Source organism: Quercus robur, chromosome 4, assembly GCF_932294415.1.
Source record: "Quercus robur chromosome 4, dhQueRobu3.1, whole genome shotgun sequence".
Classification (NCBI taxonomy): domain Eukaryota; kingdom Viridiplantae; phylum Streptophyta; class Magnoliopsida; order Fagales; family Fagaceae; genus Quercus; species Quercus robur.
In genome coordinates, this window is record NC_065537.1 from 15,384,513 (window position 1) to 15,408,000 (window position 23,488).

A 23,488-nucleotide genomic window follows, 5' to 3' on the forward strand; every position below is an offset into this window, starting at 1 on the left:
TGATTTTCTACGAATCGGGTATTTAATTGAACTCGATTTTAGGATAATCGAGTATCGAAACAGGGGCACGCCCCTATATAGTTTGCAAACAGGGGCATATTGCGAATTTTAAAAAAAATTAAGGGTAAAATGCCAGAATCTCCGATGTTTTTATACTAAGTTTTTCGGTTTTCCTCTTCGATAACACATTGCGTTTTATCTTAAGTTTGATATTATTTTCCCTAGTGCTCTTTACATTATAACTTTGCATGCTTATGTTCGTCCATGCAATTGTTGAATGTTTTATTTAATTAATTGACTAATTACATATATTCCACTTTAATTTTGTTTAGTCTAAAATTGATTTAGCAATAATTAAAATTTGGGGGTCTTAGTTAGCTCTAGTAATTAGACTAGTGAACTTTCAGGAGGAATTGTTGATTTTAAAGTCGAAAAGACTATGTGTCCGACTGTGTAAAAATATTTAAGGAACTATTTATAGGGAGTTAATTTTGTACTACAGGCTGCTTTGGTTAATTTGGTCAAGAGAATGATATGTTTCGACATTGATCAATACCGTTTAACCGTTTTAAAACTGCCACTGTTTTTTATAATTAAATATAATTAAACATAATAATAGTTATTTAATTAATATATAAAAAATGGTTTTAATAATATATACTACCCATCTTTTCAAAATATATAAACTTTTACAAGTCTAATATTTTTTTAATAATAATTGGACCATTAATATAATTTTGTATTTATTTTTTTACATAACATGCATAATATTGGCCCAAGCCTTTTATCCACCAAAAAAAAAAAAAAACCCAACACTTTTCCTACTCTATTTTTCTCTTCCTAATTATTTTTTTTTCCTTACTTTTACTTTTACCTTTATTTACTATTTCTTTTCTTTTTTAACCACACCACATGCCTGAAACATCTACCCCACGTTTATTTCTTTTTACTCTTTTCTTTTTTTTCTATTCCACGCCTAATGCCCAGGTAATTGCCAAGTATCCTGAATCCAATTTTCAGGAGTCTTATTTCGTCACATACGTTATCTTTTTACACCACATGTTATTTCTTTCACTTTCAAATTTCTTTTTCTTCTAAGTTCTCTTCCACTCTCTATGGGGTGGCAATTTTTACCAAAATCCATCCACTCCTTGATCCATCTAATTTGGTACGTCTTAACCCAACCCAATTATTTAAAGATTTGGCTTAAATAGTTAAAGACCCAAATGGGTAACCAATTAAATGAGTATAAACGGATAAATCAGTTGGGTACCTAATGAATACCCTTTTTTTTTTTTTTAATTTCACTTATTCTAAAATTTAAAAGTTTAATTAATTTAAAAAAAAAAAAAAACCACATAAACACTAAAACCCTAAGTGCTTAACTAGCCGCTAGACACCAAGTCCCCTTTATATTTATATTTGTTGAGTTATAGATTGAATACAGTTAATTAATTCAATTACTTAAGTTGATTAATTAGGTCAAATTAGATACAAATTGTGGAGGCACGAACAAATCACCAAATAAACTAAAGTGCAGTGAAAATTAAATTTGATACAATAATTTGTTGACTAATGGAGAAAACCTCTCACAAGGCAAAAACTCACCGGGTTATTTTCAGATCACTACTCCCAAGAATCACTAATCAAAATCAAGAGATTAGAAGTACAAGGAATCTTACCCCAACCTGGTCTAATCAAAATCAAGAGATTAGAAGTACAACAAATCTTACCCCAACCTGGTCTATACTAGAGTACTAACCTACATTTAAATCCTTACGCCAATCTCCAATTGGTCTTGATTTTGTAGAGACATTTTCCCTTTGTACGGATCTCAATATGTAACTAACTTCTTTGCACAAATTATTAGAGTTGATTTGCAGCAGCTTCACATAAAAACAACAATAAGATCTTTAATTGTTAGTGCTAGAGACTTTGCTTGGTACATAACCTAAAGGTGCACAAGAGTTGTAGCAAGATCTTTTTCTTTTGTAGGAGGAGTCTAGGGTGTCAATAAGAAAACCTTATGAAGCTTTCAAGGGTTAGCTAGAGTTTTCTTTCTCTACCACCTTATTTAAATAGGAGCTTAATGAGCTTTTTGAATGGGCTCTCCTATTCCTGTTAGGTTGACATAAATCCTATGCTCTCCTATTGCTATTGGGATTATACAAACCCATAAACATTAGCCAATTCGAATCCAAACATTGTAGGCTATAATTTGAAATCCCATAGCTTGATAGATCAAGAGGTATTGAGACAGGTATTAAGCTTCATTAAATCTCGATAGATTGACAAGTATCGATGAGGTATCAAGACCTGCAGATTCAACTTTTCTTCACTTATTTCTTTGTGTAGTCTTCATGTCTTCAATAATACCACTTGATAAGGTCTTAAGACATACTTCATAATATTCTAGAAACCACTTAGAACTACCCAAATACAAGTAAAGTGTGTTTTGTCAAAGGATATGCCAACACATAAAAAATATAACCCTAACAATGTTTTTCTTAAGTTTTCTTTTTCATTTTCTCACCTACGTACCAAACATCATTAATTGTAAATCCCTCTAACCCTTCCTCACACCAAGGCCTCCATGGCCAAAGATCCGAGCTCCTCTCACTGGTTGCCACCACTCTCCACCATCGTGGTGCCTTTTAAACTGAAGCCCTCTTCTCTCTATCTCTCTCCCTCTCTCTCAGAACTCCTTTATGTCCAAATAAGGAAGAGCTTCTTCTCTTCCACTGTTAGTGACTGTTGTTGGCTATTGCCACTAGTGGTGCTATATCTTTGGTTCGATTAGACCCCCCCCCCCCCCCCACTCTCTCTCTCTCTCTCTCTCTCTCTCTCTCTCTCTCTCTCTCTCTCTCTCTCTCTCTCTCTCTCTCTCTCTCCCCCCCCTTTAGCATCAATTTTCAACATCTAAAAATCTAACTATAATGATTCAATAACACCTTTGTTCACCACCAATTGGCATCTCTTGTTGCTAGTGTAAGGAGAAAAAAGAGGCGGAGACAAATAGAAGAAAAATCTTTCCCCAGAAGAGAGATGAAAAGATGTTTTCATAAGTTTAGTACCTATTCGGTATCAATGCTTTTGTACTAGCTTTAGTACTAGTACAGTACAGTAAGCCATATCAGCTAGTATGGTGTGAAATTGACTTAATTTATATAAACAAAATATGTGTGATCTATGTAGGGGCCTTTTGCGCTTTTGGGCTAAGGCTTTATGCTAAGGGTAAGGAAGTTGAGCTTGGATCTTTCCACGGATTCCCCTGGAACCAGTTTGTGCACTAGATAAGACACTCCAAAACATAGAATATACATATATAGTAGCAGAAATAAATGTTAGTCCAAATAATTTGTCAACAGTTAGTCATAGTTAGAGTGGTAGATATGATGTAAATGAAAAAAGGAATCATTGCAGGAAGTAGGCTAAAAAGAGCCCAAACTCCATCTTACACAACCTTATTACCCTATGATGCCATAAAGTTGCATACTTTGGAGGATAGGTCAGAATAACTACTTTTTCCAATAAGGTTACAAAATGTGAGTTTGTTACATGAGGAAGGGAAAAGATTTGCCTAGTGATGCATGCTGTTTTTGCCGTAATCACTTTTTTTCTTTTTGAAAGCTCAATTAGTGTGAAAACACTAATACTTATTTTGACCCCCAATTTTAAATTACGGTTTAAATTACTTTTACTCTAATTTATCTAAGTGTGGAATAAGAGTAAATGAAGCGCAATAAACCAGAACACTACTCTAATGCATAAGCAAGTAAAATAAGTGATAAATGTAAAGCTTAAAGAGTAGGGAAGAAAGATGGAAACACAAGATAACACCAAGACATGTTATTGAAAAGGAAACCAAAGTATTCAACAAAAAATCTCTCCACGACCCTCCAAGTCAAAATCGATCTACTAGTGAATAAGTTGGAGTACAAGAATATCAAAAAGACCCTCCAGAGTCTTGTCTTCACTAGTTATCCGAATCCCACAACACCATTTGATTGCATCCACCAAGCCTCACCGGCTTCTTTTAACAAATTCCAAATGATTTCCAAGCTCCAAAACATTTTCTATACTCTGTATAGGTATGAGTTGTGTTTGGGTACAAATCTCTTTTCAAGGTATAACTATGGGAGAGGGGAAGGAAAAGAGACTACAAGGATTTCTCTATCGAGGATGAGTAGTTCTCTATAAACAAGGTGGGTGTTGTAGAAAGTTTTCTAGGAATTTCTTCTATATATTCTACTTACAATTTTGTGGATAATGAGAGTATATATTGTAAGGTCAAGAAGATGAAAGGTCACACTTAAAATCCTCCAGGTAGAGAGTTTCGCAGGTCACTCGCAACTTGGCCTAAGTCGTGAAGTGACTCATGAAATACAGCCTGCCACTTGACTCTTCAGCTTCTAGCATGTGCTTCTCATATGACTTTCGCAGGTTGCACCACTCTAGAGACAAGTTGCGAAGATCAACTTCTTGAGCAATCTTCACCAACTTAATACTAAATCCATTACAAATAAATCCCATAAAATACAAGGAAATAAATTAATGCAATTACAACTGTAAGGTTGAATTTATTCAACCATCTAATTGGCTTTATTCCGTGCCAAATTTACTTGTAATTCAGCATTTAGTAACCCTGTATTTAGGTGGGTTTGTTGTAAGGGTAGTGAGTGAGATAGAGTGAAGTTTGCTCAAGAGTGTGCAAGAAAACAGAGACTCGCGGCTGGGACTCGCGGGTGGACTCGCGGCTGCAAGCCGTCAGAAGATGCACATGTGCCAAGCATGCTGGAAGATGAACAGTCATGCTAGCTGGAGCACTACAGGACAAAACAGGACAACTGGCCATACGGTTAACTCGCGACTGGATCTCGCGACTTGGTCAAGCCGCGAGGTCAAGCCGCGAGCCACCCCTGTTTTGTAAAACCTGACGTTTCACATTCCTCTCCCACTCCAGTATAAATACCCCTTTAACCCACGATTGAAAGAGAGCTTCCAGAGAGAATTTTGAGAGAGAAACCCTAAAGAAAAACCAGATTGCTTCACCTACAATCTATACCTTAGAGTCTCTTCAAATTCCCTTACTCTCTTCCTCTCCGTTGTCAAAACCTTGAGAGGCATTATACCAAACCTGGTTCTCACCATTATCATCCTTGTGAGACAGTCGTTTGGAGTTCTGGGAAGCAGTTAGGAAGGAGCCAATCTTCATTGGTTGATGCTACGGTCTAGTAGCGGAATCCGAGAAGCTAGAAAAGAAAAAGGTTCGGCGCAACCTCGTTGGAGCAAGAAGCTTGGAGGGCTTAGGTGCACTGGGTAGATTAGGCTTGGAGGGTCTATTGCTGTCCTTGTATCCCAACTGTATTTTCTAGTGGATTGATTACCGCTTGGAGGGCGGCGGAGAGGTTTTTCGCCAAGGTCTTCGGTTTCCTCTTCGATAACACATCGGGTGTTATCTTTGTGTTTGCATCTTCCTTCCTCTCTATCTTTGCCTTTATTTTATCTGCTGTGGTTTTATTTTGTTATGGCTTAGATAGTTGTTTAACCAATTTCATATTATAGCATGTGTTAAGTTTCCGCACACTTGTTGTTTGACATATTGCTTGATTTAGTTAAGTTGTATTTTGGGGGTCTAAACGTTCAAAGGTGTTTTGTACACGTTTTTGAACTTTCAATTGGTATCAGAGCGGGTACACTGCTGTTGGTTTTATTACCTAAGTGTGATCCTAGACCCCTGAGTTGTGGTTGTTGTTTTCGTTTATACCATGCTGAATTGTAGCTCAAGTGTTTGTGAAAATGTCTCTATGCATATGTCTGAAAGGTGTCTTAATGATGATCTTGTAGAGTTATTAAAAACTAAGAAACATGCTAAAGTTTTTGTTCACATGCTGGAATATCTTGAAAATCAGAATCTTGTCTTACACAGTAGCATATCTGAATCTAAATCATTGATTAAGAAATATAAAAGAAAGAATAGAATGTTGTGTGAGATGATTGAGAATCTGAAAATGAAAAATCAATCTAAAAGAAGCATGAAACCTGATAATGAGTTTGTGTTTGAAGGTCAAGAATGTCTGTCACATGTGAACCTATTTGTGCATACCTCATTAAAGGTGTTTAATGCATGTTTGTGGTATCTTGACAGTGGGTGTTCTCGCCATATGACAGGGGATAAGTCACTGTTTAAGTCACTCAAAGAAAAGGTTGGTGACTATGTGACCTTTGGGGATGGAAGCCATGCTCAAGTCCTAGGCAAAGGAACCATTGAGATACCCGGTTTGCCTCTGTTGAAAGAAGTGTTGTTCATAAAAGGGCTGAAGGCGAATTTGCTGAGCATCACTCAAATTTGTGATGACGATTTCCTGGTACAATTCTCTAAGAAAGGATGTTTGATCATCAATGAAGAGAGGATTCAGGTTTTGGAAGGAAATCGGACTACAGATAATTGTTATGGAATAGTTCCCACGGCACCAATATCGTGTAGAAGTGCTCGGGTGGATATGTTGGAGCTGTGGCATCACAGATTTGGGCATGCCAACTTCAAACAAGTAGCAAAAGTCTCCAAACTTGAAGCAGTCGAGGGACTTCCTAAGTTTGGAAAAGTGAAGAAGACCGTATGTGGTGCATGTCAAATGGGGAAGCAAACTAAGGCAAGTCATCACAAGGTAAATGTGATAGCCACCTCTCGGTGTTTGGAGTTACTTCATGTTGATCTGATGGGGCCCACCAGAACTGAAAGCCTAGGGGGAAAAAGATACATTATGGTCATTGTGGACGACTACTCAAGATACACTTGGGTTGAATTCCTTAGAGAAAAATCAGAAGCTTGTGAGAGGTTGGAGATTCTGTGCAAGAAATTACAAAATGAAAAGGGGATTCCGATAGCCAAAGTTAGAAGTGATCATGGGAGAGAATTTGAGAATGCAAGATTCGAGTCCTTCTGTGAGAAGAATGGTATTAAAAGAGAGTTTTCAGCTCCCAAAACTCCACAACAAAATGGAGTGGTAGAGAGAAAAAATCGTGTGATTCAGGAGATGGCAAGAGTCATGTTGCTTAACAAGCAAATACCTCAAAAATTTTGAGGAGAAGCTGTCAACACCTCGTGTCACATTGGCAATAGGATTTTCTTTCGAGTTGGTACAAAGAAGACTGCATATGAGATATGGAATGGGAAGAAGCCTAAAGTGAAGTATTTCCGGGTATTTGGAAGTAAATGTTATATCTTAAATGATCGAGAGAATCTTGGGAAGTTTGATGCAAGAAGTGATGAGGGTATTTTTCTTGGCTACTCTACTACAAGTCGAGCGTATAGAGTGTTTAACAAGAGAACAAAGGCTGTGATGGAATCCATAAATGTCAAGATTGATGATGTCTTACTTAAGGTGGAAATGATTGATGATGTAGAAGGGCCGAGCACCGAAGAGCCTGATGTTGAGGTAGAAGCTTTGGATATAGAAGGTGAAGAACCTATACCAGAAGTAGAATCGACTCCAATCAACCCAAGAATGGAAACGAGATCGATGACTAGAACTTCAAGTCCTCTTACTCCTCCAGAAGTTCATCCTCCTATCTCTCGTAGTGATGAAGTTTCCACTTCAAAAAGGCCATCTTCAAGAGTTATCAAGAATCATCCGGAAAGTAATATCATAGGATCACTTGATGACGGTCTTCGCCTCAGGAAAGGAAATATTCTGCTAGCCAATCATGTAACATTTCACTGTTATCTTGCACAGTTTGAACCAAAAAGGGTTGAAGAGGCTCTTCAAGATGAGAATTGGGTTGAGTCAATGCATGAAGAGCTGAATCAGTTTGTGAGGAATGATGTGTGGGAACTTGCTCCACGGCCTGAGAACGTTCATGTTATAGGCACAAAGTGGATTTTTAAAAACAAAACTGATGAAGATGGAGAGATAATTCGAAACAAGTCTCGGTTGGTGGCTCAAGGATACACACAAGTAGAAGGGGTGGATTTTGATGAATCGTTTGCTCCGGTGGCAAGACTCGAATCCATTCGAATCCTCATGTCCATTGCGTGCACTTTGAATTTCAAACTTTATCAAATGGATGTTAAGTGCGCTTTTCTGAATGGATATCTAAATGAAGAAGTTTTTGTTGAGCAACCAAAAGGATTTGAGGATCCTCATTTTCCAGACCATGTATTAAGATTGAAGAAAGCACTTTATGGTTTAAAACAAGCGCCTAGAGCCTGGTACGATCGTCTTACACATTATCTTCTAGATAGAGGTTTCAAGAGAGGGTACGCCGATCGAACTCTGTTTTTCAAAAATGATGAAGATTATCTCCTTGTGGCACAAGTCTATGTTGATGACATAGTGTTTGGGGCAACTATCGAAGATCGTGCTACTGAATTTTCTGAGGAGATGAAGAAGGAGTTTGAGATGAGCATGGTGGGGGAGCTCACATTCTTCTTGGGTCTTCAAGTCAAACAACAGAAGGAGGGTATATTTGTATCTCAAGAGAAGTATGCCAGAAACATTGTCAAGAAGTTTGGCCTAGACTCCAAAAAACATGCCTCCACTCCCATGAGCTCTTCCACTAAACTGAATGTGGATTCGTCAGGAGTTGAAGTAAGTCCTACATTGTATAGGAGCATCATAGGAAGTTTGCTCTACCTTACAGCCAGTAGACCGGACATTGCTTTCAGTGTGGGCGTTTGTGCCAGGTACCAAGCTAATCCGAAGGAATCTCATCTGACTGCTGCTAAGCGAATCATTCGATATGTGAATGGTACTGCAAACTATGGTCTGTGGTATTCAAAAGACTCAAATGCTTGTCTTGCTGGGTATTCAGATGCTGACTGCGCTGGCAGTGTAGACGATCGGAAAAGCACTTCAGGCGGCTGTTTTTATCTTGGTAACAATCTGGTTTCGTGGATGAGCAAGAAGCAGAATTCAGTGTCTCTATCTACTGCAAAAGCAGAATACATCGCTGCTGGAAGTTGCTGCACTCAGCTTCTTTGGATGAAGAAATTACTTCATGACTATGGAATTCCTCAAGAAACGATGTGTGTCTTCTGTGACAACACCAGTGCCATCAATCTTTCCAAGAATCCTGTTCAGCATTCAAAATCCAAACACATAGAGATACGTTACCATTTCATTTGGGATTTGGTAGAGGAAAGAGTTGTGTGTCTTGAGTTCATACACACCGACAATCAAAAGGCGGATATCTTCACCAAGCCTCTCGATGGTCCACGGTTTGCATCACTCCGTAAGACCATTGGTGTTGGTACAATTCCTTGACTCTCTTGTGTGTTGTGTGCTTCACATATTTATAATATGCTAAATCTGTCTGTGTTGGGGCACACACCTTTTTTATTAGTATTTTTGTGCAACATGTTTCTTGTTTGTTTGTCCATTTGTGAATACTGTTGTTTCTTTTTATGTTTGTTCAATCATTTTTGCTTCTTGTGTCAAAAATCCAAAAATCACATAAAAATTAGAAAATCAAAAAGCTTGATTGACGTTGTTGAGTTTTGTCTTGTACCTTTGTGCTAATGGCTTTGTGCATTTTCGAGCATTGCTTGTTTTCATGCACTTTTATCACTGTGGGAAAAATCTTGAAACCTATGTGATTGTTGTAAATAGATCTTCAAACTTGTCATGAATGATTAGTGAATGACTATGTTGATCTTGAAACATGCATAGACTTGTGTCTATATATCTTCCCACTTTTTATTTTTGTTTTGCTAAAAAGAGCTCACCAAATGTAAATCTCCAAATGAAAAGAGATATTGAGCTGCAAAAGCCTGTCGCACATTCTAGTATTTGACTAGGAAAAAGGGTAAGCGACCTTATATTAAAAGTGAATGTTCATTCAAAAAGGCCAAAGGCCTATTCTTCAAAGAGAAATGCTGTATATCTCTCTCACAATGAGAGATGATTGCCTCAAAAGATCAAAAAGATCAAATGTTATGATTGAAAGTGGAGTCAAATGAAAAGCTCCAAGTTTTGATTATCATATTGTGTGGGAGGTCATATATACATATTTCTATATTTGAGAAGGGTCACATGATCTAGTGCTAATTGTGTATGCCTTGGTTGAATTGATCATTGAAGCTTCACATTAGACAAAGGACTATCTCATTGTTGATATCCACACACAATACACAAGTTTATGTTCAATAAATGCCATATTCATTTGTGTGATTGTACTTGATGAAATGTGTTTTCACATGCTCAATCTTTGTTAATTCAAGTACAAAAAGATTTTTGAGTGTTTTAGGTGTTTTTGGAAAGTATTTTATTTGAAAATTCTGAAAATTTCAAAAATCCTGTTTTGCCCTGTTTTGGCGGCTCAGTCGCGGGTATGTCAAGTCGCGAGACTCAGTCGCATCTTCGCTGGTCATTTTTGGCGACTTGTTCGCGAGTGGAAGGTCCAGTCGCGAGGTTCACTCAGAGATTTTCGCGGCTCAGCTCGCGACTCACTAGCGGGTAGACCTTCCAGTCGCGAAAAACACTTAGAAAATTTTTCAACTTTTTGTCCTTTAGTGTTTTGGCGGCTTGATCTGGCGACTTTTTGGCGACTCGTTCCAGTCGCGAAAATCGCGTGTTTTGGATAAACAGGGGCAGTTTTTAAACTTTTTATTTTTCCCTCGATCTTTTTGTGACTGTTCATTGTCTTTCTCATATGCTCTTACACTGTGTCACCGTGCCTCCATTTTCGATCTCCCATACTTGTCTCTTTTTAGCTCAAAATCGTCGACTAATAGGTATGGTTTTCTGTCCTACACTCTATTTTACTTGTTCTTATGGTTTTCCCTCTGGTTCATTCACATTTGATTGTGATTTTGTGATAGGTTTTTAGCTCAACTATTATTCTTTGTTCTAGCTTCGCTTGGATGCTTGTGTTTCTGTGTTTGAGCTAGTTTATGTTGGTGGTTGTGTTCTTCATCCTGTGCTTAGCTAGGGTTAGCTATTTTTGTCTGATCTGCTGTTGCTATCATGTTTCACTTTGATCTTGTGTGGTATCTTGTTGATGTGTTGTTGATTTTGGTCCATTTTTCAGCTGATTATGTGGTTGTATTTGATCTCTCTATACTGTGTAGTTCAAATTTGGGCCTTTGGTGTCCCTCATTGCTATTTTCTGACCATTCTCATCCAGCTGTTAGGGTTTCTTCATTGTCCCTAAATTTTCACTAACCCACTGCTGATATAGTCTGTTGGATTGTGTTCTGTCATTTCCCTTGTTTATAATGCAGACTGGTCATGTCTCCATTCAAAAAGGCTGTTGTGAAAGGAGGTTCTTCCAAAGGGAAGGAACCCGTAATTGATGTTGATGAAGACACACCTCTCCCGAAAGTGACTCGCTCTTCATCACAGCGATTCGATCCCAATAAGTTCAGATCATATGCAGCCTATTAGTCATATGAGAATTTTTTTCTTCATGCCACACCATTACTAGAAAGAGCTGTGGATCTGTCCTCACTTCATAACACTGACATTCCGAAATGGTTTGCTCACAAGGATTGGAATTACCTTCTCTCTGATCCGGATATCGTGTATGAAGAGTTGGTTAAAGAATTTTATGCTAACGCAATTGTGGAAGGCGATGAACTTAAGTGCTGGGTTCGGCAAAGGAGCTTTTTTGTCTCTCCTACATACCTGGCAGAAATTCTTCACATCAACAGACCCATTTTTCGACATTCACCGGTCTATGATGATCTATGTCCTGATGAGGAGCTTCTCAAACAAAGTCTTGGTCAAGACTTGGAGTTCTCACCCAATGGCAAATCCATCAGTGTTTCCTCCCTTTCTCCGAAACTGAGAGTGCTTACAATTGTGATGTTTCACAATTTGTACCCTTTATCAAGTACTGGGTATATGAACCTCGGACGTGCTTTGTTTCTACATGATCTAATCTCTGATGAAGAAATCGACATTTGTGCTCATATCTTTCATGTTCTGCGCAAAACGGTTCTTCGAAGTGAGTCTCGGATATGCATTCCTTTCTGCAGTCTCATCTCACGGATCTTGAAGCTCAAGGGAATTTATCCAACGGCTGATGAGTCTCCTATCCCCAAACCGAGTCCAATCAACATGCGTACATACAATGCAAGTGTTGGACATAGTCGGAAGAGAGCCAAACCAGAAACTTCTGCATCTCACAGTGACTCTCAGTTCAGCAATCTCTCCCTCGATGAGAAACTTGATCGCATTGTCTCCTCTGTCCACGAGTTGAATACAAAGATGTCTGGACTCACTGCTTCTCTACACCATCAAAGCAACCGATGGGATATGAAGTTTACTTCTCTTCAAACTCAATTGGATCAAATTCAGAGAAAGCTAGAAGAGGATGACTAGCCTATTCCATGACAAAAAGGGGGAGTGATAGGCATAATCAAAGGGGGAGGATATTACCCTAAGGGGGAGCGTCATTATCTAAGGGGGAGTGTCTTTATTTTTTTTCAGTTTCATTTTTCTCTTTAAGTTAATATATTGTGTTTTGTAAAACTGTTATTCAGGATACTCTGTGGTTTGTACCCATGTGCTTTTGTAAGCTTTTAGGGTTATTGTTTTATGCATAGTTTGTAGGCTTTATGGTATGTACCTTGCTTAAGTGCAGCCTTTATGCTATGTTGAAATCAGTACTTTAATCTAAATGTTATGCATTTTGGGTTATGTACTGTCACTCTTGTGCCCTTGTAGGATTGTTCCTAGATGCATATGCCTTGTGTGCTATGCATTGGTTGAGTGTTGAGCATACAAGTGTCATGCCTTGTGCTTGTTAACTTGTATGTCCTTGTGTTCATTCCAAGTGTGAATGAGCACTGTGATCACTACCTTGTGGTGTTCACTTGGTTGATCTAGCCATGATTTGTTTATTAACTCCATCTTTGCTTGATCACATATTGCCTGTTTCATATGCATTTATAATTTTCTGCTTACAATGATCATGGTGTATTGTTGTGTTTCAGGAGTATTGTGTTCATATGATTCAAGTGCTTCACAGCTTCTAGAGTTAGGTGTGAGTGAGTTTTGTTCAACTGTTCCCAACTCACATGTTAAGTCTAGAGTCTGTTTTAGGGTTTTGTCACGGAATAGCCAAAGGAGGAGATTGTAAGGTTGAATTTATTCAACCATCTAGAGTCTAGAGTCTGTTTGCTTGTAATTCAGCATTTAGTAACCCTGTATTTAGGTGGGTTTGTTGTAAGGGTAGTGAGTGAGATAGAGTGAAGTTTGTTCAAGTGTGTGCAAGAAAACAGAGACTCGCGGCTGGGACTCGCGGGTGGACTCGCGGCTGTAAGCCGCCAGAAGATGCACACGTGCCAAGCATGCTGGAAGATGAACAGTCATGCTAGCTGGAGCACTACAGGACAAAACAGGACAACTGGCCATACGGTTAACTCGCGACTGGATCTCGCGACTTGGTCAAGCCGCGAGGTCAAGCCGCGAGCCACCCCTGTTTTGTAAAACCTGACGTTTCACATTCCTCTCCCACTCCAGTATAAATACCCCTTTAACCCACGATTGAAAGAAAGCTTCCAGAGAGAATTTTGAGAGAGTAACCCTAAAGAAAAACCAGATTGCTTCACCCACAATCTATACCTTAGAGTCTCTTCAAATTCCCTTACTCTCTTCCTCTCCATTGTCAAAACCTTGAGAGGCATTATACCAAACCTGGTTCTCACCATCATCATCCTTGTGAGACAGTCGTTTGGAGTTCTGGGAAGCAGTTAGGAAGGAGCCAATCTTCATTGGTTGATGCTACGGTCTAGTAGCGGAATCCGGGAAGCTAGAAAAGAAAAAGGTTCGGCGCAACCTCGTTGGAGCAAGAAGCTTGGAGGGCTTAGGTGCACTGGGTAGATTAGGCTTGGAGGGTCTATTGCTGTCCTTGTATCCCAACTGTATTTTCTAGTGGATTGATTACCGCTTGGAGGGCGACGGAGAGGTTTTTCGCCGAGGTCTTCGGTTTCCTCTTCGATAACACATCGGGTGTTATCTTTGTGTTTGTATCTTCCTTCCTCTCTATCTTTGCCTTTATTTTATCTGCTGTGGTTTTATTTTGTTATGGCTTAGATAGTTGTTTAACCAATTTCATATTATAGCATGTGTTAAGTTTCCGCACACTTGTTGTTTGACATATTGCTTGATTTGGTTAAGTTGTATTTTGGGGGTCTAAACGTTCAAAGGTGTTTTGTACACGTTTTTGAACTTTCAACAACACTTTTTATGATGGAATAAAACCAACACAAATGTTATGTGAAAAACCATAACTTAACACTTTTTTTCCCATGTTTCACTTCACACTTCCTTTCTTTTTCTTATTTCACTTTCAATTTCCTATTTAGGTTGCCTAGGATACTGTTGTTGTTCCCCCTTATGGGTACTATTCCTATTTATATGTTAAATCAAGCCCATGTGATTTCTCCCTTTTAGCCTTGTTCCTTACTAAACACTTTTGTCTACTGCAGACACTTACTTAGGCTGCGTTTGTTTCGCCTGAAATGCATTTCAAGAAATCATTTTACACCCTGCTATGTGTTTGGTTGTGCATGGAAAATTTGGTCAAATAGAAAATCATTTCCGTTGACCGTAAAATATACCCACTTCAACCATAAAATGAATTACACTCTCAATTTACCTTCAAATGAATTCTAGGACTCACAGACAAAGAGAGAGAGAGAGAGAGAGGGGGAGGGAGAGAAGAAAGAGCACATCGGTTCAAAACCCATCACCCCTCAACTCCACCCCACGCACCAACGAGAGAGAGACACAACTCCACCCCACACGCAAACGCCGGTCCGAGGTCCCCCACACTCCAACGAGTAGCGCCGCCGTACCCGATCCATTCAACCTCACACCCAATGTGGGCTCATTGGGCTTGCTATATTTCATCTTGCTGGGTTGATCATATTGGCTCTTGATGTCCTCTTTCTTATTTCTCATTAGATTTTGCTGGATGACCCTCTTGGGCCTTACTTCATCATTTACATTTTGGGAATTTTCTAGAACCATTCTCATTCTTCAAGGAGGACCATCCCGCTGTGGTTGCCTCCCATATTCTGCCCTTATTTTAAAGAGGGTCAATGGGCTCGCATGGGCTTTATCTACTATTCTTCAAGGGTGTTCTATCTGTTTGTGCCATGTTTGCTTACTTTTTAGGCTCTTGGGGCATGACCCAATTACTTTCCTTTTTCATTTCTTAACCCCCTCTTTGAGCTAGTTTGGGCTTTTTCTACCATTGTGCCTTTGGGCTTGGGTTACCCAAAACGGGTGTCAACAATCTACAAGCAATATATGTGTAGTACAAGAAAACCTAGAACAATGGGACTAAGCCCGTTGGGTTTATATTCTAACAGTCCCTTTCAAAAGCTTGTTGTATAAATGGAGACCAACTTCAGTTTGGAAGCCAATGCACGAAAGCAACCTAGGGGAGAAGGCTAGGTTTAGTGAAGATATCAGCCAACTAATCATGTATAGTGAGGAGACAAATTGTTGCTTAAGTGTTCCCTGAAGTAGATGATGATAAACAAAGTGGCAATCTATATTAATATATTTGGTACATTCATGAAAGACGTCATTGTTGGGCAATTTGAATAGCACTTCAATTGTCACAGTGGAGTAGTTAACTCCAAGATCCTGTAGTAGCTAATGTAGCCACAAAAGCTTGGTCATGGTGTCTACAAGAGCACGATATTTTGTTTCACTACTAGATCGAGCCAAAATAATCCATTTCTTGCTTAGCCAAGAGATGAGAGAGTCATATAAAAGAGAGCAATACCCTATGGTACACCGTACACCTACAGTCAATGGCTAATCTTTGGAGCTTCAATGATTATAAGGTTGTTTTTCCGACAATTGTGACATTGGCGTCTTTATTTTGATTACATGACTTTGTTGGAGATCGTATGGTGTCGAAAACATGGCAATTCATAGCCAGATCTTGTCATCCTCTCGGTGCTAGAGATGGAGACGGTGAGTGGTGGTTGACTATGCTAGGGATTGGGAAATGGTAGTGATGATAAAACTTTTTATTTATGTTTTACTAGCTAATATTCCACGCAATGCGCGGTGCATTTTGATAAATTTTATAAAAAATTATTTATAACCTATTAATTTCATGAATACTATTATGGTTTGTCATAGACTTACAGTTAACATTGTCACCTACAAATTTATTGGTTCCTAGGTGTTTTCCTTGTATGATTTATGCTTTATATGTAGATTCTATGGTGTTAATTTCTATGTTTCTTATGCCACTAAAGTCTCTATCTCCGCTATTTCAACACTTATAATTTTTATTATATCATTCAAAATAGCTTTTCTTTAGTGTCAGAATTGACATGATAGATAAAATTAAGGCACATTAATATTTTAATTGAAGAAAGGTTTGATTTTTAAGATCGTAATTATAATAGGATGAAAATTGAAAGAATGATATTTTAATCAATTAACTATAAAAACTGTTATAATTTCATGATACGACAACACAAACAATAATGTCATAGTGACATATTAATATCACGATTTAACCTCCCTAAAAGCAGCCAAAACACCAAAAATACTACAAATCCCTACCAACTATATATATGCATCATACGAAAAATCATAAATTTAAATTGACACACAATATGAAAAGGCCAATCTAAACACATTACAATGCTACATCAGTAAAAACTTATACATAAAATCTAAACAAAATATTTAAGACGAACATAATATTTTGGAAATTAACATATCTATCAGAAAGGGAACCAAAAATATTGTGAGAGAAATTATATTGGACAAATGTGGACAAATGATGATTTATATTGGACAAATATGGAGACAAATAATCATATCATATTATCTAATTTATTGAATCTAACTCTTGCAATTTTGCATTGAAGTTAGTCCTATGTTGGAAATTGAAAAGTTTTCTAAGTTCCTACTTTTCTCATGACTTTTTAGATCCATTCATATCAATCAAAGCATTCAAAGTTATAAATATATATGAATTTTTTGAATTTTATTAATATATTGAAATAAATGCATCTACAATTACTTAATAGTTTGACATAAATTCTAAATTAGATGAGGTAGAAGTCTAAATTTAAAGAATTTCATACAATGAGCCACTTAGTAGAACCTCATGCTCTCTCACATGAGGTTTTTGCTTTTATATATATATATATATATATATATATATATTTGGATGATGATTAAGATTGTGAGATGGGTGATTAATCAATCAAATTGAACTCATTGGCAATATATGAGGACCAATAGACATTGCTGGCATCCTCCTTCCAATATATCAAATAATTTCTCTCCTCATATAACCTCGGATTGAGATTAGACCTTGAAAATTGCATTATATGACCCAGCACTTCTCTTTTGACTTTTTTAACGTGCTAAGTTTCCTCCATTTCTGACAGAAATCTAAGCAAAACTTACATGAGAGGTAAACTGTCGTCGTCCATTGGCAACCTAAAGCAATTACAATTCCTGTAAGCCCATCTGGATTTTTATTTGAAACTCATAGGACATAGTACATAGTACGTATATAATATTTCTTAACTAACTTTCTTTCTTTCTTTTCCCCCCTTGATGCTTAATAAATTAGGAGCCTTGGGGCTAATGCATTATCAGGGGAGCTTCCGAAGGAACTTGGAAATCCTACTGATTTAAGACGATTGTAAGTTTCCCTAATATATATATATATATATATATATATAACGGATACATAGTCGTAATAGTTTCGAAGAAGCCCCATAAATATTGTAATCTAATAGTACTGACCCTGGTGCAGGTGTATATCAAGTCTGTTGCTTTTCGCATTTCATTCGATCCTTGATGATCTGAATGAGAATCAATTTCTTGGTTTATTTATTTTTATCAGACAACTTCTAAGTTTATAATGTAATTATTTTTTTACTTGTTAATTTTCTAGGTTTTTGGGGCCAAACAACTTCACCGGTTCTCTACCATCTGAACTTGGGAATTTAAAGAAATTAGACTTAATGTAAGATCTCTGCCGTTGTCCTTATTTTTAATTTAAATTGATGAGTTACAGATGAATAAATGGATTTTGAACTCACAACTTCAACCTCTATCTCTTTATAATGCTAAACTTACATTTTCAGTACTGTTAGTGCTGCAAATCTATTCAATTGTATTTTACTATTGCTAACATGGTTTATTGTGATTGGTATATGATAAAAACGATGCCAATAATAAACCGCCAAGTGAAAATGATATTACTAAAACCACTACAAATTATGTCAGCAATATATTGTTAAAGTTATTACGTTCCTTACATCAGTTTCTTAGCCATATGGTATAGTAAATTAGTAACCACAAGAGTGATTTGGGGATATTATACAGCTATTGCAAAGAATTGATGCCAAACAATCACATTGTTTAGATATTTAGTTCGAGCATACATACCATGAGAATCTTTTAACATTGTTCTCTTGAATAGTTAGCAAATTAAATGAGAGTTGAATAATGGCTTGACAGTTGCGACTTGTCTTTCAGTTGTTGAATTATTTAATTATTGTCAGTAAATTTACATGTACATTGTTTACCTTGACAGATACATTCATAGTTGTGGATTTAGCGGTGAGATTCCTTCAACATTTTCCAATTTAAAAAACCTTCAGTTTGTGTAAGAACTAGCTCACAACTTTTCTCCATTGAAAACTTTCTAAAATCTAGATAATGGTAAAGATAATTAAAAAAAATTTAAAATCAAATTATACCTTGTAAGTTTGGATAAATTCTCATTTTCGTCTCTAATATATATATATTTTTTTTAAATTCATCCTTAAAGTTTGTTTTAGTTATCAAGTAAGTTCTTTTGTCCATTGTCATTAGAAACCTACCATTGAATATTATATTAAAAAAAATTAAATACTAAATTTTAGTAAAAACGGTTGAAAATATATATTAAAAGATTACTAAAATTCATTTTAATTAAAGAATAATAAATGTAACTCAAGCACTATTACAATCATAGTTGTCATTAATGTACGATACATGATATGATAATGACAACTATGATTGTATTGGGTGAGAAAGGAAGAAGGGAGATTATATTTCAACAATCAACTCGTCAAGAAGGATGGTGTTTGGAGTGGTGGATGGTGTTTGGCATGGTGGAGAGACCATAGGTCAGAGGGGTGAGTCTAGGTCATGAAGGGACTGGGAGAGAGTAGCAAACCCCATGTCAAAGCAGGGTCGGGTCAATACATTATAAGGTCTAGGATGATTAAATTTAGTTGCTTTTTTAATATTTAAATATTAATTAAGTATTATTTAATCAAATATATATGTTTTAAAACCATGTTCTTTTTTTGAGAAGCAAAATTACTAATATAGTTTTTCTATTTAGATTTTTTTAATTTCTTTTACAAGTTGTAAGAAATTTTGATTTTCAATGATTATTCAGCACATTCATAGCAAGCTCATTACATTCTTTTAACAGTTAAGGATTTCAATATATAGTGTTAGATTTCTATTAGCTCGGTATTTATTTTAGAGGTTTGCTTGGAGATGGAGAAAAAAAAAAAAATATATATATATATATATATTCTTTTTTTTTCATTTTAAAAAAATCAATAATCATTCTATAATGATAGGAATTTTTTTATTTTTTTTTTATTTTTTTTTTACAAAAATTTTGGGGCCTTTTGTCTATTTAATGGACATCTTAAAACCCTTAAAATTTTGGAACAAATTGGGGTCTAACTGGCTTAGTTCTTGAGTCCGCCTGGTCAAAGTTGTTTTGCAATACATATGATTTTCTTTGACGACAATTACAAGAGAGAGATGTGTTGGTAAAGTGCCTTTAAAAAATGTAATAATTTTTGTAATATTAAAAATTAGAAGAAAACACTAAGAAATGTCAACCAGTTGAGTTGAGGTATAAAGTTCTTAGCAAAGCAACATTGGTTTTTAAAGCTATTTATTGGGTGGCTTTCTAATGGCAGTGGAGGATTAACTTGATCACAAATGTAAATTTGAAGGATGAATTTGACAAAATGAAACTTTTATGGACAAAAATGAGAATTCACTTAAACTTAAACTGTGTATTTCAGATATTAACAAAAAGGAAAATTCTTAATTTACATTGTATTAGCAATATAATTAAATCTTACGTTTTACATACTTGTCTAGTCTACAATGTAAGATTTATATAACTAGTACAATGTAAACCCTAATGAAAAAAGTTTCATATGATTGAGAATTGTTGAGAAAATACTTCTTTTGGTATCAGGTGGGCATCAGACAATGAACTCACAGGCAAGATACCAGAATTCAGAGGGAATTGGTCATCGCTTAGTTTTTTGTAAGTCAATTTTGTAAATCATGATCAATCAAGCTCAAGTTTTTGTTACACTACAAAGTCAATGTCAAAAATTGTTGTTCTTCTTAAAAAGAAAAATTTGTGCACAAATTTATATATTACGACACCCAATTTCTTCCATAGGAGGCTTGAAGGAAACTCTTTTGAAGGTCCAATACCATCAACGTTATCCAATTTGACCTCTATGAAACACTTGTGAGTGTCTACATCTCTTAGAAAGTTTAGTTTATTATGTTTTTTTGCAAATGCGTAATAGTAACAATAGCATGTGTGATGTTGTAGGATGATAAGCGATGTGTCTAATGGGGGTTCTTCACTGGCATTTATAAAAGATATGAGGTCGATAAGTATCTTGTAAGGCAACAGGAAAGCGGGCTATGGTTCAAAATTTCATAAATATGTTTTCTTTCCTTTTTAGTGTCCCTTCCGGAATAAGGTATAACAATTTTTTTTTTTTTTTTTTTTTTTTTGAGAATGAAGGTATAACAATTTAATTACATGTGTTGCAGATATTTGAGGAATAACAACATTTCTGATTCAATTCCATTGAACATTGGAGGACACCAAAATTTGACACATATGTAAGTAATACCCATTGGAGGATGACTATTGGGATACACGTGAAGATAGATATATTTTTTTGAAGAAACAAATTTAACAACTAATAAAATAAAGTCTTTTTTAAAAAATATTTAAAAAGTCATAAAATTTGTGAGGATGTCAATATTAAAATTTTACAAGTAAAATACCCTTAAAAAATGATTCGAATGAAGGACCAATGTTTTATTTTTTTTTTTTTTTTAAATCTTCTTCTCATCCCACTTCTTGTAGACTACTAGTTTTATATATCTTGGAACTATTTTGTAATGACTTCTCTGCCCATGTGATAATATTACTTTTCTTTTTTTAGGGATTTGAGCTTCAACAGTATAAAAGGAAAAATTCCGAACTCTCTTTTCCTAATGAGGTCTCTCACTCACTTGTAATGTACCACATTTTCTTGACTCGGCATGTTTACATCTCAACAGATTCCTCTCTGTATTGATGAATGTACTATTGTTTTCATTGTCAGGTCTCTTGGAAACAATAAGTTAGATGGCACTCTGCCTACTCGAAAAAGTCGGTCTCTCATCTACATGTAAGTACTGAAGACATTGTTTTATTAAAAAAAAAAAGTTAGGAAAAATTGTTTGCATTTAGTCAAATAATTAGTTTTCTAATTCAAGATGTTCCTATACAAATCTTCTGTACCACTTGTTGTGTTCCACTAATCACAACCTGTCATGTATTTATTTGACATTTTTTATAAAATAGCCAAAGTTTAAATTTGTTTTTTAAAAAAAAATACTTAATAAGTTGTGATTGATGAAACATTAAATAAAACACAAAAACTAATATAAAAAGTTTGTATTCAGAAGTCCCTTACACCTGCTCCAATCACTCATAGGCATTATGCTATTTTAGGGTAATATTTGTATAGAACAACGATGAGTATTTCATCTTAAAATCTTGTAAAGGATTTGTAGTGGTTAGTGGAAATAAACTCAATAAATATATTTATATCAATTTTAGAGAACCACATTTAAGACCAAGGAATAACAATTCTCTCAAAGAATATTATAAACAGGACACTCAATCTTTCCAGATACACACACAAGAAGGTTGTTCAGTTGCTGGTATTTCACTATTTCTCTGCTTCAAATCTCTATTATGGGTTCTTTTTCCCTTTAATTTAAATGTAGAGAAAAAAGTTTTGGGATTAAATACGTGTGGTTTTGGTTTGGGGCCCTAATTCTTAGGAGTACTGAAGTCCTAGTGGTATGCCGGATCCCCTCCTGCTCCAATTCTCTTTGGATGATGTCACTTGACTTGCCCCTCACCTAATAGAAAAGGTATATCATATATCAGATACATAAATTCTTCCCTTCACATGAGAATGGATCCCAGTGTATTTTTCCCGTTTAATGGGTTGGACAAACATGATTCATGAGTATGGCAGTTGTCAATCCCAACGTTCTATCTGGTTATCCCATTCCCAGGAGACATTCACTGCCGTGATAACGTAGCTACTTGGTTGACCTCTTGATATTCAGTTCAAGGCGGTTTTCCCTTATAAATTGCATTCCCTTTTCCTCACTCTTCACTTTTTGATTCTCACCTCTCGAGTCCATTTCTTGCTTCTTGAACAATGATTCTCTCTTCCCGAGCACTCATCCCTCTTAGCAAATCCTATTAGTTCGTTTTGTTTCCTCTCTTTGGTTCTTTTTCAAAGTCTTTTTTTTTTTCCGAGTTTAGTTTGGTAGTTTGTTGTCCTCCAACTGGGTAAGTTTTCACATCTAGCGAATACCAAGGGTAGCATGGCCTTAGTTAGGAGGAAATACATGATTCCCGAAGATGTTAACTTTCACGATTTCACCATCTAAACGACAACCAGCTCTTCCCTACACGAGGACAAGACGCGGTCATTATCCCCCTAGTATCCTGCAACGAGGGTGGGGTTATTAGAATCCCAACGGATCCATTACTTCTTGCATTCCTTAGATTTTTTTAAATTTTTACTTTACTTTGTGTGTGCATCAAATATCTTTAAGGTAGTTGACCCACCTTATGAAGAAATGAAGTAGTAATTCTTGTCCCACTGTTCCATTATCCACTCCTGACAAATAAAATTAGAAGAAATGAAGTAGCTAAACCACCATGTTATTGAATATGAGGTTCAAAAAAAGATGTCAAGTTATAGTTTTCCTTTTTTATACAGGTAAAGAGAAAGGCAGTGAATTAGGTAGAAATTTGGATAAGTTTTCAGGGCATGATTTTGACATGCTGTCAGTGATGATGACAAGTTATGGTAATACCCACCTTATGCAAGAACATGGGTGATAGTTCATAAACCTGGGATGTGAAACCTGTCCCTGCATCCATAACGATGGCCCACAAATTCAATGATGAAGATACACAGCTAATGTACAAACCATCTTCTCTTCCTTTATCCGCATGCTGGTTTAGTCTTGAATCCATAACATTGTAGTGATACCTGCAGTTAAGGCATGCCATTACTTGTAAATAAGATAAAGAATCTAAAACCAACAAGTGAAAACAGATAATTTTACATTAACAATTATAATTGGCCGTCATTAAGTAAAAGTTTTAGCCAACGCAATCAAAGGTGATC

The 23,488-nt window shown here is 36.2% G+C and overlaps 1 protein-coding gene across 4 annotated transcripts in view; it reads left to right on the forward strand.

Moving 5' to 3' along the window:
- LOC126720675 (probable LRR receptor-like serine/threonine-protein kinase At1g56140) overlaps positions 1-23,488 on the forward strand; it is a 32,845-nt gene that overhangs the window by 6,777 nt on the left and 2,580 nt on the right. Inside the window, exons 4-13 of one of the 4 annotated variants that reach the window (XM_050423422.1) lie at positions 17,384-17,455; positions 17,572-17,643; positions 17,899-17,970; positions 18,544-18,615; positions 20,227-20,298; positions 20,440-20,511; positions 20,599-20,670; positions 20,826-20,897; positions 21,227-21,298; positions 21,389-21,454. In XM_050423422.1, coding sequence (XP_050279379.1) covers positions 17,384-17,455; positions 17,572-17,643; positions 17,899-17,970; positions 18,544-18,615; positions 20,227-20,298; positions 20,440-20,511; positions 20,599-20,670; positions 20,826-20,897; positions 21,227-21,298; positions 21,389-21,454 — 714 coding nt within the window. Of the gene's footprint in view, positions 1-17,383; positions 17,456-17,571; positions 17,644-17,898; positions 17,971-18,543; positions 18,616-20,226; positions 20,299-20,439; positions 20,512-20,598; positions 20,753-20,825; positions 20,898-21,226; positions 21,304-21,388; positions 21,455-23,488 lie in introns of those variants that run through there. The other 3 variants (XM_050423423.1, XM_050423424.1, XR_007653599.1) reach the window with 3 other exon arrangements.